The sequence below is a fragment of the Pan troglodytes genome, chromosome 15 (genome assembly GCF_028858775.2).
Source record: "Pan troglodytes isolate AG18354 chromosome 15, NHGRI_mPanTro3-v2.0_pri, whole genome shotgun sequence".
Classification (NCBI taxonomy): Eukaryota; Metazoa; Chordata; class Mammalia; order Primates; family Hominidae; genus Pan; species Pan troglodytes.
The window spans coordinates 74,388,679-74,405,952 of NC_072413.2; the positions used below are offsets into that span (position 1 = coordinate 74,388,679).

At 49.3% G+C, this 17,274-nt stretch overlaps 1 protein-coding gene across 6 annotated transcripts in view; it reads left to right on the plus strand.

Moving 5' to 3' along the window:
- ESRRB (estrogen related receptor beta) overlaps nucleotides 1-17,274 on the plus strand; it is a 190,088-nt gene that overhangs the window by 120,558 nt on the left and 52,256 nt on the right. For all 6 annotated transcript variants that reach the window (XM_024348811.3, XM_054666160.2, XM_024348812.3 and 3 more), the window contains one exon: nucleotides 7,578-7,987. In XM_024348811.3, the coding sequence (XP_024204579.1) occupies nucleotides 7,578-7,987 (410 nt within the window). The remainder of the gene's footprint in view (nucleotides 1-7,577; nucleotides 7,988-17,274) is intronic.

A 17,274-nucleotide genomic window follows, 5' to 3' on the forward strand; every position in this document is an offset into this window, starting at 1 on the left:
CCCATGAAGAGTCAATAGTTATCGATCCAGTGGGGAACTGGGTCCCAGCCAACCACAGATGATGGACTTGACACTCCCCGCTCCTCCCCAGAACACAAGGGTCAGCTGCCTCCTGCCTCATCCTGCAGCAGCTACTCCTCCTAGACACCGGCTTGGCCACCACCCCATGGCCACCTCTGAAATCTGAAGTGCCAGTCTCAGGCCTAGACGCCGTCTCCCAACCTTCCAGCTTTCTTGCTTCTTCCTCCTGCTGGACCTCAGCCTCAGCCTCCCCAAGACCACCATCGCCGCCTCTCCATTTTCTCCCAATCCCGTCCTTTCTGACATCACTCCCTTGTCCACCCTCTTCCCTCATACTTCTAAGTCAGTGGTTCTCAGCAGTTTTGCTCCCAGGGAGACATTTGGCAATGTCTGTAGGTTTTGGCTCACATACTTGGGGGCAGGGTGCTACGGGCATTGAGTGGGTAGAGGCCGGGGGTGCTCCTGAGCATCCAGCAGTGCTGGGACAGCCCCATCACATGGAATCACTCAGCCCCAGATGTTAGTAGTGCCGAGGATGGAGACCTAGGTCTCAGCTGCTGGAGATGGGGCCCGCTTGCATTGTTGCACCAGCATCATGAGTTAAGAGGCCTGGAGAACCTTTGTGTCCCAGATTTCTGCTCCCGCTTTGTCCCACAGTTACTATTGCAAACTTCCCTCCTTCTCCTAGTCCTCCTGCCCTCCGGCCCTTGCCTTCACTCCCTGTCCCTCCTACTTCACAGAGTCACTGCAGGCTGAGTGGAGGTGGTGTGGGTGGGTTTGGGGGGTAAAGAGGGCCTCACTCAATGCCCCCCTCTGCCACCTACAAACTTCTCATCTGTACAGCCAACCTTCCCTCTCACTCTTACTGAATAAGCTATTTCTCTCTCTTTTTTTTTTTTTTTTTTTCTGAGACGGTGTCTCGCCCTGTCACCCAGGCTGGAGTGCAGTGGCACAGTCTCAGCTCACTGCAACCTCCGCCTCCCGGGTTCAAGTGATTCTCCTGCTTCAGCCTCCCAGTAGCTAGGACTACAGGCGCATGCCACCATACCCAGCTAATTTTTGTATTTGTAGTAGAGATGGGTTTTTGCCATGTTGACCAGGCTGGTCTTGAACTCCTGGCCTCAAGTCATCTGCCCACCTTAGCCTCCCAAAGTGCTGAGATTACAGGCATGAGCTACCACACCCGGCTGGATTCCTTGCAAACTCTTACAAGATCCTCTCATGATGGCATCACTTCTTCCAGTAGGACCCCACCCTTAAGAATCACACCCTTAAGAATCAACACCCTTAAGAATCACAGCTGCACCACCAAAACCAAACCAAACCTCCCTGTAGATTTCTTGGGCCCTGCCTGCAGAGACGCTTCTTCAAAATATGACGTCAGTGGGATCAGGTCTAGGAAGCCACCTGTTCACCAAGCCCCTCAGCTGCCTCCGATGAAGATTGAAGTACAGTTTGCAAAAAGCTGACACGTATTTTGTGTCTTCAGCCTTTAAATGTTGATTTTGCCCTCTACCACTAATATTTAACATCGGGTAGCCATACGATTCATGATCTACTTCAGGGAGAGAAGTGGGGGCGGTGATGGTAATGACACTGGGCCAGCAGTAGGACCGAGATTGCTCAGGGCCAACTGGGAGGTATGGATACCTAATTTTTAAATGTCTTAAATTCCTTACATTCTCAACACGCCCCCTTCTCATCAAAGAAGCTGACAATTAGTACTGAAAACAGTAATAAAACATTCCTTCCCCACGTCACAGCCTCCAAGTCCAGGAGGGCATGCTTTGTTTACAAGGTAGCTGGTGCTGCCTGAATGTGTTCATGAAGGCACCCCTGCTCCGCCCAGTCCTCTACCCTTCACGGCCAATTTTCCTGAAAGAATTGTCTGCATTCACTACTTTCAGCCATTGCAATGAGGCTTCTGCCCCCACCATGCAGTAACCCGGCTGTGATGAATGTCCCCAGCCACTTCCTGACTGCTAAGTGCAGGGATACTTGCCCCTTCTCACTCCACCTGACCTTATAGGATGGAATCTGCTGCCCACCGCCCTTCTAGATGGCTCTGCTCATCCAATTTCCATGACATGCTCTATTTTTTCCTTTTCCCACACCTCTGGTTACATCTTCTCTGTCTTCTTGGACTTCTTTCCCTCTGTCCTGCCTTTACATTTTTTTTTTTTTTTTTTTTTTGAGACGGGGTCTCTGTCACCCAGGCTGGAGTGCAGTGGCATAATCTCGGCTCACTGCAGCCTCTGCTTCCTGTGTTCAAGCAATTCGCCTACCTCAGCCTCCCCAGTAGCTGGGATTACAGGCACGTGCCACCAAGCCTGGCGTGAGCCACTGCACCTGGCCTGCCTTTAAATTTTTCATTCGAATGAATTAACACATGAGGTCCTGGGGGATAAGGACAGATGGAGGGAGTGGGCAGGTCTCCCAGAGGGTCTGGCCTCTCCAGCAACTTTCTTCCCCCTGCCTGGTGCATCAGGAACCAGGCAGCCCAGAGAGCACTGTGCCTCTCTCCCCCTCTGCTTCCAGAGAGTTCTCTATTCTGACACTTTATAGGTTAAGAAATAACAGCGAAGCTGGGGGTGGTGGCCTATCCTGTAATCCCAGCACTTTGGGAGGTAAAGACGGGGGATCACTTGAGGTCAGGAATTCAAAACCAGTCTGGCTAGCATAGCGAACCCCTGTCTCTACCAAAAAAAAAACAGAATACAAAAATTAGCCAGGCGTGGAGTCACGCGCCTGTAATCCCAGCCTCTCGGGAGGCTGAGGCAAGAAAATCGCTTCAAACCAAGAGGCGAAGGTTGCAGTGAGCCAAGATCGCACACCTGCACTCCAGCCTGGGCGACAGAGCCAGACTCTGTCTCAAAAAAAAAGAAAAGAAAAAAAGAAAAAGAAAAAGAAAGAGCAGTGACAGGATTCCAGGGTTTGGAACTCTAGGTGGCAGTCAGACATTGTCTGCATTTTGGGGGGTTGGAAAGATGAGGTCCCTGCCTGGAGCAGCTCTTGCCCAGGCCTGGTAGCAGAGAGGCAGAGTGCTGTGAAGCAAGGAACGTGGACCTGCGGTCAGGTTCGGACTGCAGCTTCTCCCAGGACTCAAGTGAATGGGACAGGCTCCGAGCTCCAGCCTTTTCCTTCTCCCAGGACTCAAGTGAATGGGACAGGCTCCGAGCTCCAGCCTTTTCCTTCTCCCAGGACTCAAGTGAATGGGACAGGCTCTGAGCTCCAGCCTTTTCCTTCTGTAAGGTGGGGATAGGAGGGCAGAGCGGACAGGCTGTGAGGATTAAATAAGATGGCACAGAAGAAGGTGTCTCACATGCAGCTGGGGCCTGATGGGCAGCCGCTAGTATCGCCCAGCCTCTGAGAGGGGAAGCTGGGCAGCTCCTGAGAGTGAGGAAAACATGCAGAAGAGCCTGGAAGGAATTTCAACCCAGAAAAGAAGCGGTGGCCTTCTGGGGGTCTTCATATAGTGTGAAAATATGACGAATGAGAGAATGAATGAAGCAAGACCAGAGGCACCGCAGCAGTGCCCCCATCAGCATGGCACCCGCAGGGCCCTTTCTGGCGCTCTGTGCACTTGTGTTGGCTTAGTGTCTGTTGTTCCTACGAAAGTATGAGCGTCTTGAGATCGTGAGCTGTGCCTGTTGTGTTCCCATTATCTGGCCAGCACTTGGCACATAGTAGGTGCAAAAAATACACATTGACAGTTCCTGGAAAAGGCATGCTGAGGAGGCCAAAATAATAGTTATGGAAATGAGGCGGGGTGTGGTGGCTCACGCCTGTAATCCCAGCACTTTGGGAGGCCAAGGCAGGCGGATCACCTGAAGTCAGGAGTTCGAGACCAGCCTGGCCAACATGGTGAAACCCCGTCTCTACTAAAAATACAAAAATTAGTCAGTCCTGGTGGCGGGAGCCTGTAATTCCAGCTTCTCAGGAGGCTGAGGCAGGAGAATCACTTGAACCCAGGAAGCAGAGGTTGCAGTGAGCCGAGATCACGCCATTGCATTCTAGGCTGGGTGACACAGTGAGACTCCGTCTCAAAAACAAAAAAAAAGAAAAAACATGGAAATGAGAAAGCTGGAGGACTAAAATTACTAGATCCTCCTGAGTTGGGACTCAGGCTCTAAATTAATAGCGGGCTTCCTGTACCAACCCTGATAGTTAATAGCGGGCTTCCCGCACCAACCCTGATAGAGTTAATAGCGGGTTTCCCTCACCAACCCTGATAGAGGCCAGCATCTGCTTTGCTTCCCTCTCAGCCCTGAGGGTCTTCATCCAGGGCCTGGAGGTGGGGCCCAGACACTGCAGGATGCAGGATGCTTTGCACCCTTCTGAATCAAGGAGGGGAGCAGAAGAGGAAACCAAGGCTTGGGGAGCAAACCGCCGCCTGCTCTGGTGTCCTTCAGGGTTGTCCAGCCGTGAGACGGGTGCAGGGAGGCAGTTGGGAAAACTGTGGCCTGCCCTCTCCTAGGAGGGGCTGGGAGCTTTCCATTTACTTTCCTTGGGGCAAATGCCTCTTATCCATCAAGGCACAGATCTGAAACAGGTGACACAGAGTACTTGGTCACTACATCATCACTGCTGTAATTACTGTTTATGTCAAGTGTATCTCCTGAGATCTCTGGAGCCCTCTGCAGCCTGGGGAAGGTTTGGGCTGAAGGCCCCTGGGATCTGGGAGCTGTGTTGCTCAGCAGGGTTTTTCACAGTGCCCTAGGGTCTTCCTGTGAAAAGCAAAACCTAAAGCAGCCATCAGGAAAGCAGGAGGGGATTAAAAGTTAGGATGTGGTCAGCTCTATTCTGCCTGCCTCGTGGAAGGGTGCCTGAGGAGCAAGGTGCGCCCCTGTTGGCTCATCACATGCCCCTGCAGCTGATGGCCTGCCAGGCTGATGGTCTTTCCTGGGGACTCCACTGGTGGTTGGGAAGAAGGTGTGTGGCAGTGCCCAGGGAGATGATCACAGAGATGTAGAAGGGCCTGGAGGAGATTCTCAACCAGGGGACTGGGGCTTATAGGAGGGTGTCTCTGAGGACTCAGGGACATTCCACAGGAAACAGAAGAGACCCAGGAGTCTCTGTCTTCACACACTGCATTTTGGGAGTTGGTGAACTTCTGGAAAGTAGGAGCTTTATGTTATCTTTTATCTTTGTGTCCGTAGCTTCCAGCTTCTGGTCTACGGGAAAGTGAGTTCCTTGACTCCAGCCATAGTCAATGGCAGCCCCTCAGGAGGGGCTAATTAATTAATTAATCAATTTTTGAGACAGAGTCTTGCTCTGTCTCCCAGGCTAGAGTGCAGTAGCCCGATCTCGGCTCACTGCAACTTCTGCCTCTTAAGTTCAAGTGATTCTCGTGCTTCAGCCTCCCGAGTAGCTGAGACTACAGGCCGGCGCCACCATGCCCGGATAATTTTTGTATTTTTTGTAGAGACGGGCTTTCACCATGTTGGCCAGGCTGGTCTTGAACTCCTGACCTCAAGTGATCCACCCACCTCAGCCTCCCAAAGTTCTGGGATTGCAGGCATGAGCCACCACGCCCAGCCAGGAGGGCTTAATTTGTATTAATCATTAATGAGACCAGGGACAGTGGAGGCCTCTCCCCATCATAAGGTTGCACAGACACATTTTGTGGCATTGCTATTTGGCCATGGGTTGCAAGATGCGAGTGGGCTCTGTGGGTGTGATAAGAGGGAGAGACAGACCCTCCGTGCCACCCAAGAGTCGTCTTTCCATTGGCAGGCTGTCCTATGACCTCCCTATCCTTTGCTCCTCTGCAAGATCTTTCCTTTTTCCTTTCACCTGCTCCAGGCATAAGCATGAGCCTCCTCTCTACCTCCATAGGGGGAGGCTCAGGGAGTGAGGCAGCCTGTCAAGGACAGGGACAGATCAACACCACCCAGGCCACCCTCAGACCCAATCCTGGCTGGAATGTGACCCACAGCTGGGTTTCCCTGAACACACACCTTAATCTCCCAAGTGTGAGCTCAGCTGTCTTTCTTGTCCATGTTGAGAGAAGGACAAGTCCTCTCCCTTCATCCTGGGAGCTGGGATATGGGAGGGGAACACCCTTGCCCGCCTTCTCCTCCACCAGCATGGCCGGGGTGGAGGGGCTTGGTTTACAGGAAACATTCTGTTATCCCACACAGTAATCTTGCCATACTGGTAATTCACCTGGACTTTGTGGGTGGGTGGGGAGGCTCAGTGGGTAGAAATAGCTGGGGGATGCTCAGGGTTGGGGTTAGAATGCTCCCTCAAGCTTTCCAATGGAGACATGTCTCTTGGGGGACAGGTAGGCTGGGTAGAAGCTGGCTACTCAGGGTCTAGGAAGGGAAATGAGAGAGGGAGGGTTTGGGAGCCACCTTCCAGACATGCCTTCTGGTACCAAGCCTGGACCAGTGGCAAAACCCAAAGGGCAGCCAATCTGGCTGGTACCTTTGCCACAGGATTCCTTCTTGAATCAGCCAAATAACCTGTTGCCTCTGGTTCCGATCTTAGTGAAGGTAGGGGTCCCAGGGAAGCTCCAAGCCAGGTCACTGTACTTAAAGTCTCTGGGCCAAAGCTGTACTGCCAAGACTGTTACATTGTAGCCATTGGCTGGGTGCAGTGGCTCACACCTGTAATCCCAACAGTTTGGGAGCCGAGGCGGGTGGATCACCTAATGTCAGGAGATCAAGACCAGACTGGTCAATATGGTGAAATCCTATGTCTCTATTAAAAATACAAAAATTAGCTGTGCATGACGGCAGGTGCCTGTAATCCCAGCTACTTCGGATGCCGAGGCAGGAGAATCGTTTGAACCCAGGAGGTAGAGGTTGCAGTGAGCCGAGATTGGGCCATTGCACTCCAGCCTAGGCGACGGAGCGAGACTCCATCTCAAAAAAAAAAAAAAAAAAACTTGTAGCCTTTGTGTATTATTGTTATGCAGGAAGGTTGGCCAAACATTTTGGCTGACTAGTTTCCATCTTGTGTCACCCTCAAACTAGAAATTTGCAAAGCACTAGGGTGCCTAATCTGAAGATTTTTTGTTTGTTTTTGAGATAAGGTGTTGCTCTACCACCCATGCTGGAACGTAGGGGTGTGATCATAGCTCACTGCAGCCTTAAACTCCTGGGCTCAAGCAATCCTCCCTCCTCAGCTCCTGAGTAGCTGGGACTACAGGCATACACCATCATGCCAGGCTAATTTTTTTTTTTTTTTTTAACAGATGGGGTCTCCCTATGTTGCCCAGGCTGGTCTCAAACTCCTGGCTTCAAGCGATGATCCTCCCCGCTCAGCCTCTCAAAGTGCTGGGATTTACAGGTGTGAGCCACCACACCTGGTCCGCTGAAGTTTATTGATCAAAATAAAGTTTCTTTGAGGCCTCCGAAGGTTTTGGAGGTAATGCCAGAAACTTGCTCCCGGCTGTGCCGAGGGGAGACCAGCTGACCTTCTCCACCATTGTTTTATGGCACCGAAGCCTTAGCATAGAGCCCTTCCCAGCCACCCTACCTGCGGGGCTGGACCCGCCCACCACACCCACCGCACCTTGCTGGGGCTGACTTCCCGATTTGTGTCCACAGGCTGCTGAACAGGATGTCCTCGGACGACAGGCACCTGGGCTCCAGCTGCGGCTCCTTCATCAAGACTGAGCCGTCCAGCCCGTCCTCGGGCATCGATGCCCTCAGCCACCACAGCCCCAGTGGCTCGTCCGACGCCAGCGGCGGCTTTGGCCTGGCCCTGGGCACCCACGCCAACGGTCTGGACTCGCCACCCATGTTTGCAGGCGCCGGGCTGGGAGGCACCCCATGCCGCAAGAGCTACGAGGACTGTGCCAGCGGCATCATGGAGGACTCGGCCATCAAGTGCGAGTACATGCTCAACGCCATCCCCAAGCGCCTGTGCCTCGTGTGCGGGGACATTGCCTCTGGCTACCACTACGGCGTGGCCTCCTGCGAGGCTTGCAAGGCCTTCTTCAAGAGGACCATCCAAGGTGCGTGGTGGGCCTCAAGGAGACTGGGCGCAGGGTTGGGGGTGGCAGCCGTGCCTGCGGGTCCGGCAGAAGCCCTAGGAATTCCCAGAGACTGCCAATTCTGGGCGCTGTTGGAGCGGTACTTCTGTGGGGCGCCTTTTCCCTTGCTCAGGGCTTCTCATTCTGGCACTGGACAGCTGCAAGACTGTTGTTGAGATGACATGCGTTCCCCACCCCCTCAGCTCCCCCATGCAGAGCCCCAGAAAACCAAAAGAAAATCCACAGGAATGCCAAACCCTGGGTGCTTCTCACTGGTATGGAGTACACTGTCAAATGTGTGTCCCTCAAAAAGTTTATTTTGTGCGGGGGAAAAATATAACATAATTTGCCCTGCGATTCCAGACTTACGGGACATAGAAAGCGTCCCTCACCTTGTTTTTGTCTTACTTATACAAGTAAAACGCCAGATGTGGTGACTCATGCCTGTAATCCCAGCACTTTGGGAGGCCAAGGCCAGAGGATAGCTCAAGGCCAGGAGTTGAGACCAGCCTGGACAACACAGTAAGACCCCATCATTATTATTATTATTTTTTAATTAATGCATGGTGGCACACACCTCTAGTCCCAGCTACTTGGGATGCTGAGGCTGCAGTGACCTGTGATGGCACCAATGCCTTCCAGCCTGGAAGACAGAGCAAGACCCTGTCTCAAAATAATAATAATAATAATATGTGAGTATTTTCTCATTGTAGAAGACTCAGACCTGTTGGAATCAGGACAGGAGCTCATCCTGTCTGGATCCCAGTTTAACCTATTTTTAAGACCGACCTTCCTTCCTTCCTTCCTTCCTTCCTTCCTTCCTTCCTTTTTTCCTTCCTTTCTTCCTTTCTTCCTCCCTTCCTCTCTCTCTCTCTCTCTCTCTCAACCCATCCTGTCTGGATCCCAGTTTGACCTATCTTTTAAGACCTGTATTTTCTTTCCTTCTTCCTTCCTTCCTTCCTTTCTCTCTCTCTCTCTTTCTTTTTCTTTCTCTCTCTCTTTCTTTCAATGAGAGTCTTGGGCCAAGCACACTGGCTCAAGTCTGTAATCCCAGCACTTTGGGAGGCCAAGGTGGGCCTTGAGGTCAGGAGCTCAAGACTAGCCTGGCCAACATGGTGAAACCCCATCTCTACTAAAAATACCAAACAAACAAACAAAAAATCAGCCGGGTGTAGTGTCAAATGCCTGTAATCTCAGCTACTAGGGAGGCTGAGACAGGAGAATCGCTTGAACCCAGGAGGTGGAGGTTGCAGTGAGCCAAGATTGGGCCGCTGCACTCAGGCCTGGGCGACAGAGTGAGACTCCATCTCAAAAAGAGAGAGAGATAAGGGTCTTGCTATGTTGCCCAGGCTGGAGTGCAGTGGCTATTCATAGGCACAATTATTGCACACTGCAGCCTTGAACTCCTGGGTTCAAGCCATCCTACCATCTCAGCTTCTCAAGTAGCTAGAATGACAGTCGCTGCCACCACACCCATAAGCTTTTTATCAATACATTTACATATCACCTGAGTCACATTCCAATGGCCATGGGGGTGGCAGCCTCTTTCTGTGGGTACTAGAGTCAATCACTCTGACAAAGGAGTGCAAGAACCCTGGTGGGTCGCTCTGTAAAGTCACCACGAGGTGAATTGGGGAGAATAAATTGGGGAGAATGGTGGGCCTGCCCCCACAGGGCTGTTATCAAATTCATGGCAGAGAGAGACCACTGGGACCACTGGTGCACATCACCACACCCAGTTAATTTTATTTTTAATAGAGATGGAGTCTCACCATGTTGCCCAGGCTGGTCTCGAACACCTGGGCTCAAATGATCCACTTGGGCCCACTTTGGCCTCCCAAAGTGCTGGGATTACAGGCCTGAGCCACCGTGCCTCGCCGATAGTTGTGACTGTTAATTGCATCAGGCCCTGGGTAGAGCACTTTCATTCAGTTAGTCAAGTATCTGTTGAGCACCTACAAAGCACCAAGCCAGGCTGTAGGTGCTGGTGATAGGATAGAAAAAATCCCTACTCATGCAGGTCACTGCAATGAGCTGGTGCCATCCAACTGGCACAGAAACTGCAGACCAGACAGGAGAACACCCAGGAACCACCCATCCTGCCCCTGCATCAGATCCCTTTCCAGGGCCCTGCCTCACTGTCCCCAGAATGTACCTACCCCATTCATTTCCCTTTTAGAAGAGGCAGGCTAAGCTTCCCCGGGATGATTCTGTTTATTCAACAAATATTTATGTGTTTAAGTTTCTTCAGATGGCAATCTATTTATGAAACCAATTGAAGACATTAAGATTGGATATATTTCCACTTCCACATATGAGTTGAGATGGTGTGGTGCATTGGCTAACCACCAGGGCTCCTGGTCAGAGAGTTCCCTCGTCCCCTTATAGCTGCACCTTGGACATGCTCCCTGTTTCTCTCTGTGCTTCAGTTACTTCATCTAAAAAGTGAGATATCAGCTGGGCGTGGTGGCTCACGCCTGTAATCCCAGCATTTCAGGAAGCCGAGGAGGGTGGATCACTTGGGGTCAGGAGTTCCAGACCAGCCTGGCCAACATGGTGAAACCCTGTCTCTACTAAAAATACAAGAATTATCCAGGCATGGTGGCAGGTGCCTGTAATCCCAGCTGCTTGGGAGGCTGAGGCAGGAGAATCCCTTAAACCCAGGAGGCAGAGGGTGCAGTGAGCCGAGATGGCACCACTGCATTCCAGCCTGGGCAACAGAGCAAGATCCCGTCTCAAAAAAAAATAATAAAACTTTAAAAAATAAAAATAAAAAGTAAGATATTGTTCCTACCTTATAGAGCTGTTAAGAAGCTTACGTGAGTTAATATATATAAAGCACTTAGAATATTGCCTAGCACCTAGTAAGTGCCAAACAAATGTTTGTAATTATTATTTTAACTTTAACAATGTGATTTAAGACATATTATTATGAAAACAACAGACACATTTATCTTATAGAATAAGCTTTTGTAATCTACATATATTTAAATAAAACAATAATTGTTTTGATCTAACAGGACTCAGATTATTTTAGCTATTTTAGTTATACATTTCTTTTTTCTTTTCTTTTTTTTCTTTTTTTTTTTTTTTTTGAGACAGAGTCTCACTCTGTCACCCAGGCTGGAGTGCAGTGGCATGATCTTGGCTCACCGCAACCTCCACCTCCTGGGTTCAAGTGATTCTCCTGCCTCAGCCTCCCAAGTAGCTGGGATTACAGGTGCTGGCCACAACACCCGGCTAATTTTTTGTATTTTTAGTAGAGATGTGGTTTCACCATGTTGGCTAGGCTGGTCTCAAACTCCTGACCTCAAGTGATCCACCCGCCTCTGCCTCCCAAAGTGCTGGGATTACAGGCATGAGCCACTGCGCCCGGTCATAAAGTGATTTATTTCTTAAATGAGCCCTTTTGAAAAAATAAACATGATAAAAAATTCTAGCAGTGCAAAACAGTAGAGCACGTTTTCCTGAAACCCCAGACCTCAGTTTTCTTAACTATCCCAGAAGGACCCCTTTACCATCTTTGTCAAGCAAATATTTTTTGAGCATCGTCTTTATCAGGCACTGTGCTGGCCTCCAGGACATAAAAATGAATGCACCCTGGTCTCTGCCCGCTTTATACACCCTGAGTCTGAGTCTGGGGGAAGGCCCTGGGATCTCTGTATTTGAAAAGCACTGCATGGTGATGCTGTCTCTTGCCTCAGCCAAGAATGAGAACCTCCAGTCTGATGGTTTTTACACAAATCATCAGATATTTGACAAACACAAAATGTTTAAGTCAACTGAAGTTACCAAGATAACAACATTTTTCTTTCTAAATTGGAAGGTTGTCTTGGAGAGGTTGCCATTATTTTAGACTCTTTGAGGTCAGTTTTTGAAGAATTGCTTGTTAGAAGACAGTCACATTTTCTTCTCACCATGTTGTTCTTAGATGGGCTGGAGAGTTTTGAATCACATTTTTTGAAAGCAGAGGTTAATGTGTGTAAACTCAGAAATCCTACTGCATGCTTGACAGAGGCCCAGGTGTCTGCGAATGTTCTCAGCAAGTTAGGAGTCCACATGAAAGATTCGTAAATAGTCTTAATTACTTGCTACCGCGAATAGGATAATGATCTCTTCGTAGAAGTCAAAAGACAAACAGCAGCATTTGTGCAGTTGGAACTGAACTGCTGCAGCCTCTTCTCTTTCCACAAGGAGAGTTTCAAGTTCGTAACCGGAAAGAGGTTTATATTCAGGACAGGGAAAAGTAAACTCAAGGCTGACAGATTGCTGTGGTTATTTTATTAACTCTGGTTTTGTTCTAACAAAGATTTAGATTTTGTTGTTGTTTTTTTTTTTTGAGACAGAGTCTTGCTCTGTTGCCCAGGCTGGAGTGCAGTGATCTCACTGCAACCTCCACCTCCCAGCTCAGCTTCCCAAGAAGCTGGGATTACAAGCCTGTGCCACCACACCCGACTAATTTTTGTATTTTTAGTAGAGACGGGGTTTCGTCATGTTGACCAGGCTGGTCTCGAATTCCTGACCTCAAGTGATCCTCCCATCTTGGCCTCCCAAAGTGCTGGGATTATAGGCGTGAGCCACCATACCCAGCCAGATTTTGTTGTTTCTAAACGTAGCAACTGTAGAAAATCTGGAAAACTAGGAAAAGTACAGACAGGAGAAAAATGACCTAGAATTGGACAACCACAGAGACAAACTCAGAACTCAGTGAGCATTCTTTGAGTCCCTCTCTGAGTAAGGTGCAGAGGGGGAGCAGGAGAGAAAGGGACGTGGTTCTGTCCCTAAGAAGCTGGAATCTGTTGTGGGTTTTTTGTTTTGTTTTGTTTTTGTAGAGATGAGGCCTTGCTATGTTGCCCAGGCTGGTCCCAAACTCCTGGCCTCAAGCAATTCTCTTGCCTCAGCCTCTCAGAGTGCTTAGGATTAGAGGGAGGAGCCACTGCGCCTGGCCCAGGTAGCTGCAATCTACTGCTTAGTGCCCATGAGTCTACAGGCATAGCACTGTGCTCCAAACCAGGACATAGTCTCCTAAGCACCTAATATTCAGGTCATTTTTTTTTTAAGTCCTATTGTGTGGACAGAGGGCTTAAGTCATGGAATGAGCCATTCACGAGTGCCTGTAAATGCTTGGAAAGCTCTGAAAATTGGGCCAGGTGTGGTGGCTCCTGCCTGTAATGGTAGCACTTTGGGAGGCTGAGGCAGGAGGATCCCTTGAAGCCAGGAGTTCCAGCCCAGCCCAGCTTGTGTAACAAAGTGAGACCCTCATCTCTACAATAAATTTTTTAAAAATTAGCTGGGTATGGTGGCTCGTGCCTGTAATCCCAGCTTCTTGGGAGGCTGAAGTGGGAGGATTGCTTGAGCCCAGGAGTTTGGAGGCTGCAGTGAGCTATGATCCTGCCACTATACTCCAGCCTGGGCAACAGAGCTGGAGTTTCTTTAAAAAAAAAAAAGCGGCCGGGTGCGGTGGCTCACACCTGTAATCCCAGCACTTTGGGAGGCCAAGGCAGGTGGATTACCTAAGATCAGGTGTTCAGGACCAGCATGGCCAACAGGATGAAACCCCGTCTCTACTAAAAAATACAAAAATTAGCTGGGTGTGGTGGCGCATGCCTGTAATCCCAGCTACTCGAGAGGCTGAGACAGGAGAATTGCTTGAACCCGGGAGGCAGAGGTTGCAGTGAGATCTTGCCATTGCACTCCAGCCTGGGCAACAAGAGCAAAACTCCATCTCAAAAAAAAAAAAGAAAGAAAGAAAAGAAAAGCTCTGAAAATCCTGTTAATCGTGTTACCTCACACCCTGCCTCTTCCTTAGATCACTTCCTTCTGCGCAATCCAATGGTTGTACTAATATGGGAAGAAACTTTGCAGAAACAAAGATGTCATGATAGATTTAGGGAGAAAGACTAAGACCGAGTCATTCCTTCTCCACCAATCTTTTTTTTTTTTTTTTTTTTTTTTTTGAGACAGAGTCTCGCTCTGTCACCCAGGCTGGAGTTCAGTGGAGCGATCCTGGCTCACTGCAACCTCGGCCTCCCAGGCTTAAGCAATTCTCCTGCCACAGCCTCCCAAGATAGCTGGGATTACAGGCGTGTACCACCACACCCGGCTAATTTTTGTATTTTCAGTAAAGACAGGGTTTCACCATGTTGGCCAGGCTGGTCTCCAACTCTTGATCTCAAATGATCCACCCACCTCAGCCTCCCAAAGTGTTGGAATTACAGGCGTGGGCCACTGCGTCCAATCCACCAATCTTTATTGAGCCCTCACTATGTGCTTGGCTGGTAGTACAATGGCGGGGGAGGGAAGAGGGGGAAGATGGGCAAACTATGGCCTGTAAGCCAGCCACCCTTGGTTGTATAAATCAAGTTTTGTTGGAACACAGCCACACCTATTTGTTTGTATATTGTCTATGGCTGCTTGAGCGTTACAACAGCAGAGCTGAGTAGTTGCAATAGTGACGGCCTGATCCACAAAACCTGAAACACTCCTCTGCACTACATTGAACTAGGCAGATTCAGTCCCCTGGCTCTCAGAGACCTATAATCAACTCCTAGTAGTGCATGTTAGTGTTTATTCCAACCCTGCCCAATTCTATGCTATGAAAGGGAGGTTTTTTTTCTGTTGTTCGTTTTTTTTTTGTTTTGTTTTTGTTTTTGTCGCTGGGGGCTATGATGACACTCACTGAGAATAGATGAGCTCATAGACAGATGAAGGCACCTTCCTGAAGGAACAGAATGGCTCCAAGTCAGAAGAGATAGACCTCAACCTGATTGCATTTACTCGCATATCTAAAGAAAAAAAAATGCCAATTAACAAGGATTGGCTAGCCCTGGAGGCATAGAAAAAACAGACATACTTAGGCAAAGCCACCACTCCTAGGAAAAGGGAGTCTTAGCCTAGGGACAGCCTGATGTGATTAAACATTCCGTTTATCTGATTAATATCTTTCTGGTTAGGATCTAGTTCCCCTGCAGGTCTTCTGCAAGGAGTGAATTTGCAGGTCAGGCAGACAGATCAATTTCTCCTTGTATGTGTGCTCTCTTTGCATGGCATCCCTGAGCTTATACATCAGGTTCCTGAATTTAGGCAATAGGAGTGCCTCTGAGAGATGGAGCCACTTTCTGTGGCTGGAAAAGTCAGCTGCTTCTGGGACTTAGGGCTGAGTGACACTGACTCCACCGTAATGAAAACCTTTGTAATAACCTTGACCCTGTCACCCTGTGTCTCTCTCAGCAATGACTCTGCCTCCTGTTTTATTGAGAAACTAGAACTCCCTCAGCTTCCTGCCGCCAAACCGACGCACTCTCTTCCATGTTCGCAGCTGCTTCCGTTCACTGATTCCGCAGCTATTTCTTGCAACTCACTCACTGCTGGAAGAGATGTCTCCTACCCCAGGCTCAGCTCTTCTCTGGCTTTGAATCCTACCTCCTTCCCTCCTCCTGAGACCCTCTCGCCTATTACCTCCTCTCCTTTGTCTTCCCCTGCTCATTTTCTAAAGTCTCCTTCCTTCCTTCCTTCCTTCTTTCCATTAACATTCAACTATCTCTAGTATCTCCAATCTTGTAAAATATATATCTCCTCTACCTTCAGCTTCCTGGTTCTTCCTCTCTTCCTCCTCTCAGTTCTTGACCCAGCTTCTGCGCCCAGCATCTTCCTTCTCATATCCATGGCTTCAGTTGTCTCTGAAATCAGGATGAATGCTAATTCCATAGGTCTTGCTGTCATCCTCTTCCCCAAGCTCCATTCCTTTCACACCTAATGAACATTTCCACTTGGATGCCCCAGAAGCACCCCAGTTGCACGAAGTCTTAAACAGAAGCGGTTTTCCTTCCATCACCATTTCTCCTTGTGTTCCCAATACAGTGCCTGCATCAGCCCTCCATGTTCAAGCCAGACACCTGGGTCTTACCTTTAACTCTGCTTCCTGTCCCAGCGCCCACCCCCTACCACCCCGAACTAACATCCCAGTGGCCAAGTCTTGTTCATTCTCCCTCCTTCAGATCACTTGACCCGGCAGCTTGTCTTCCTTCCCCTGCTTCAGCGCAGGCCACCGCTGACTCCCACCGCTTCCTACCTGTTCTCCCTGCTGCCAGGCTCGGCCGTTCCCAGCCTGAACACACATCTGACCATGTCTCCCTTCTTTCTTGTGGGGAGAATCAAAGCTCCAGAACATGGCCAAGGACGCCCTCTGGGATTGCCCCACGTCTCATGCCACTCTCTTTTGCATGCTGTGGTCACCCTGATTGCTCTGTTTTCTAGTTACCAGATTTTATTCCATGCTTTCAATTTCTAGATTTTGCATATACTCTTCTCTCTGTTGCACCTACTCCCAACCTCTACTCCCAGCTTGTGTCCCTTAGGTCTCCAGTTAGTGGGCATTTCCTCCAGGAAGGCTTCTCTGATTCTCTCCTCTCATTCCTCCTGGATGCCCTGCAAAGGTTCGCCCATCACGCCACCCTTCTCCCACTGTATGGTTATTGCCATTTTTTTTGTCTGATACCCCAAGAAGAGTACAAGCTCCTAAGGCACAGGGTTACATTTACTTACCTTTTTTTTTTTTTTTTTTTTTTCTGAGACCAAGTCTCCCTCTTGTTGCCCAGGCTGGAGTGCAGTGACGCAATCTCGGCTCACTGCAACCTCCGCCTCCCAGGTCCAAGTGATTCTTCTGCCTCAACCTCCCAAATAGCTGGGATTACAGGCACGCACCACCATGCCTGGCTAATTTTGTATTTTTTTTTTTAGTAGAGATGGGGTTTCACCATGTTGGCCAGACTGCTCTCGAACTCCTGGTCTCAAATGATCTGCCAGCCTCGTCCTCCCAAAGTGCTGGGATTACAGACGTGAGCCACCGCGCCCAGCCCACATTTACTTTGATTTTCACTTAACCCCATGTCCTCTCACAGTACCTGGCATGTAGAAGGTTCTCAGTGTGTCCGAATGCAATGCAATCCCCAAACAAAGTGATCTCCCATTTCCCAGGGAGGACAAACTGAAGAAGTTGGGCCAGTTTGCATATGCGTAAACTTTAAGGGATCTAGGTAAAATAGTCAGATGTCTGCTTATAACAATATATTATTTAGTTACGCTTGTATATTTTAAATTACCTTATGGAAAACAATATATTATTTTTGAAAAGTTGTTTTTCTACACATATTTTGTGAAGGAAGTCTTATCAAATGAATCTTTGATACAAATGTCTTTGTTTTCCTTCTCTAGAGTTTTTTGAGTCATTTAACAGTGTTTCAGTGTGCTGCCTTCATTTCCATCAGTTA